Source organism: Achroia grisella, unplaced genomic scaffold (genome assembly GCF_030625045.1).
Source record: "Achroia grisella isolate CSIRO2021 unplaced genomic scaffold, CSIRO_AGI_Agris_v1 utg1234, whole genome shotgun sequence".
NCBI lineage: Eukaryota > Metazoa > Arthropoda > Insecta > Lepidoptera > Pyralidae > Achroia > Achroia grisella.
The window spans coordinates 230,500-234,017 of NW_026712601.1; the positions used below are offsets into that span (position 1 = coordinate 230,500).

General features: G+C 40.9%; 1 protein-coding gene across 2 annotated transcripts; it reads right to left on the reverse strand.

The window, feature by feature from the left end:
• Positions 1-441: 441 nt before the first annotated feature.
• On the reverse strand, positions 442-3,306 carry LOC131854536 (uncharacterized). Of its 2 annotated transcripts, XM_059205658.1 has the most exons (3): positions 2,614-3,306; positions 2,023-2,168; positions 442-458 (listed from the first exon to the last, which is right to left on the reverse strand). In XM_059205658.1, the coding sequence occupies exons 1-2, from the start codon at positions 2,998-3,000 to the stop codon at positions 2,037-2,039; spliced, it is 519 nt and encodes a 172-aa protein (XP_059061641.1). In that variant the 5' UTR covers positions 3,001-3,306; the 3' UTR covers positions 442-458; positions 2,023-2,036. The 2 variants fall into 2 exon arrangements, with proteins under 2 accessions (XP_059061641.1, XP_059061640.1); XM_059205657.1 differs by lacking the exon at positions 442-458 and having other exon boundaries at positions 1,938-2,168.
• Positions 3,307-3,518: the final 212 nt, after the last annotated feature.

Here is a 3,518-nt window from a genome sequence, read left to right on the forward strand (position 1 = left end):
AATCAGGTGGATAGAGCAATATGTTTTTCATATCTTCGGCCGACAGTAACCTTACCGTGGCTGTCTGTGAATGGACGGTGATGGTGAGCAGGCCGTTGAGGAGGAAGATCTCCAGTCATTAAGCTTTTCTTTTTTTTTTTGTCTTCTATGATAATGATAGTGGCGACAGACTACGCTTTGTACGGTGCTGCGTAAGTAGTCAGTACATCCTTTATACTTCCAACTGAGCGCACGAGATTGTCTTCTCCAGGTGACAATTTTAATTATGTTACTCGTTTTCGCGATTGGTTGTGGTCTCGTGATACACTGGATTTCTTCTTTGAAGCTATCTTGTTGAACGCGATGTAAGATATGCCTTTCTGTAGATTTTATCAATTCTGCTGTCATTGATAAAGTGGTGGACGCAGACATCTTACGTTGATTGCGAGCAACTATTTTTGAGCCAGGAATCACGCGATCTATAAACGAGCGAATTTTAAAAACATCAAAAATACGAGAAATGGCGCGATATAAAAGTGACCAGTGATGGAATGGAACAGAATTAGATGTAATGACCCGATGAACAGCCAATGAATTAATGCGTTGTTCATGTTCAGTTTGAATAACGGGCTGAACAGGTGGTTCTATAGGCCACTTTTTAGGAGACTGTAATGACGGCTCCGTATACCATCGGTGTTTACTTATGTTATTGGACAACACACTAGTCGAAAATTGACAATAATTAATACGTTCAGTAGGTTTACTTTTACTACAATCAACTCCGTATGAAGTCCAACCCAATAACGTACGACAGGCTACAGGTTCATTGCGCTTACCAGTACGAACTTCACGAGAGATTTATATATATATAGGTGTAGCATTATTATGTGACAAAAACTCGGATAAATCGCGTAAGTGGTTATAACTTGTCAATGTCTCTTTGTGCAATGACTGCGCATGTAAACCAAGTGACGTTATAGCCCTAGCATGTTTTATTAAGTAAGTGTCAGTTGTATACTTACCTTTTATATAAAAATCTACATAACTAATGGTAGTGTTTTTATGTAGGCCACCTATACCATTCACAGTTATAGGTTCCTTGGGTCCAGTTAGTCCGATTTGAGTGGCAACGATTGAATCAATTAATGTGGCCGTACTACCATCGTCTAACAATGCGTATGTGTCATAACTACCAGTTGGTCCGAAAACAGTGACAGGTACAATTTTTAATAAAACATTTGTATACGTTGACAGGGTTCGTTTGGTTTGCGAAATACCGGTGTTGCTAATGAAAACCGTATTTTCCTCTATGACGTCAGGAGACGTTGCCGTGAGCATCTCATTTTGAGTTGCAGTGGCACACACTGTATTATTTGTGAGCAGTGTATCGGGTGCCTGGGACGACACTAACGTATCCTGTCTACCATGGAGAAGAGGATGATGACGAAAGGAACAGCCGTTTATTCCACAAGGATTTACCTTGCATGACTTCCATAAATGTGAACTCTGTCGAAGACATTTGTAGCAAACCTTACATTTTCGTAGCCAACTCCATCTGTCGTCGAGTGACAGTGACTTAAATTCGTCACAAGATTTACTGTTGTGACTTCTTTTACAATAAACGCATTCGACCTTATTTATTTTTAATTTGGAATGAGACGTAGAATGTATATTTTCACGTTTAAATTGTTTATTAGCAAAATGACTTATGTGCATCTGTTGTGTTGCTAAAGAAAGTGCCCCTTCAGGAGATAGGCAGAAACTAACATGACGCTCGTGCTCTCTTGTCAAAAATTCAGACAGAACCTCTAACTTAGATAGGTCCGGGTTCGCTTGACTAAATTCAGACGCGTAATCTGTCCACCTTAATTTTATGTTAGGATTTAATTTTCCTAAAATAGAGTAAAATAATTCTGGAGAATGTAAATACTCCCTACGATTTAACAATTTTATAGTAGAAATACTATTTCGTACCTTGTTAGCAATACTACTTAATTCTTTAAGTTCGTTACCCAACCGCGGTAGCGACTTCCACGTTTGTACCTCGCCGAAGACGATCATCTCGGGTGACGCAAAACTACGCTCGAGTGCGCACATGATCTCTTCGGGATCCTCTGCAGAGACGAGAAGTGAAGAGACGGCTTCTCGTGCGGGGCCACGGAGCACGTTTTGTAAACGTGCAACGTTCTCTACAGGAGAATAAGACGATTTAGAAACATTGAATAATTTTTTAAACTGTAGCCACTGCAATGCGTTCCCTGTAAACGGAAATAATTCTGTCCTACAGTGCTTCCGCATGCCCTGAGCTGTGGCTAAAGCATTGGCTGCATCAGCCATGTTGGCGGTAATTTGTAAAAATAAATGTGAATTACCATCGTTATTGCCTAATATTGCCACATGCTGTTGTTCACCCGCTACATTTGCCAGGGAGTGTGAGGTCGGTCGTGGCATGGCCGCCTGTCTGGATGTATGGGGAACAGAACCTACATGTGTTGGATACGAGAGGTGTGCTGCTATTTGCGAAGCAGCAGCCTGAGAGGCTACCGGTACCGTAGGTGCCAGATAGCTGGGCTGTGGGACCTCGCGTTGTTCCTCACTGTTGTCACATACCTTAGTATTTACATTGTTCTTTACCCATTGCTGTGTTCTCATACGAGTAGATGTGCTCCTACTTCGCCTGCTACCTTCACAGTCCGCATCCGCATTGATTTGTTCGATCTCGGCACGGAATTCGGCATCTTCAACTTCCGAAAGACGTTGTGCAAGCATAGCCTCGCGCTCGTACTGCCGTCGCTTGTAAGCGGCTTCAACAGCAGCCTTACGCGCCTTTACGGACGAAGATGAAACCCGAGATTTGGATTGTGCTGAACGCAAACTACACGCGGCGTCGCCGTCGTCTACACAAATCCTATCAACTACGTCTACAATTGATGAACCGCGACTATGACATAATGGTTCGGCGTGAGATGTAGTAGGAACGTCATGTGATGCCATGATTTTACTTCTACTGCGAGTGATCATAAATGAATGATGGTACTGATGGCACTACAATATATGTATGAAACTATGTACTACGAATAAAACAATAAATGAAAATATTGGGATGGTATTCTTTTTTGTTTGCCTCGAAGGACCAAAATGTAGGTGATAGAATGAGTGGACTGTATGTGTAATGTAAATCAAACAATGGATAGAAAATGGAAAATACTTATAATGAAGATAGATACGTGTACAAACGGTTGTAGGCAAAAAGGGAAAGTGACAATAAAAAATATATGACAATTCTAAAAGAAAATACATTCAAAATTGATAGAAAAATAAATATATAAAAATGTGCAAAGAGTTTGCAACACATTACATTCGGCATAGTCTCTTAATTGTTATTGAGAAATCTAAATATATAACCCAAAGGTGACTGACATAGTGATCTATCAACGCACAGCCCAAACCACTGGACGGATCGGGCTGAAATTTTGCATGCAGGTAGATGTTAGGACGTAGGTATCCGCTAAGAAAGCATTTTGATTAATTCTACCCCT

What these genes read in the sequence shown, in the direction of transcription:
- LOC131854536 (XM_059205658.1), bottom strand. Translation starts at nt 3,000, where the DNA reads ATGATCACTCGCAGTAGAAGTAAAATCATGGCATCACATGACGTTCCT. An exon ending in GTATGAGAACACAGCAATGG is followed by an intron (nt 2,169 to 2,613) that starts GTAAAGAACAAT and finishes ATTCTCCTGTAG; the next exon opens with AGAACGTTGCACGTTTACAA.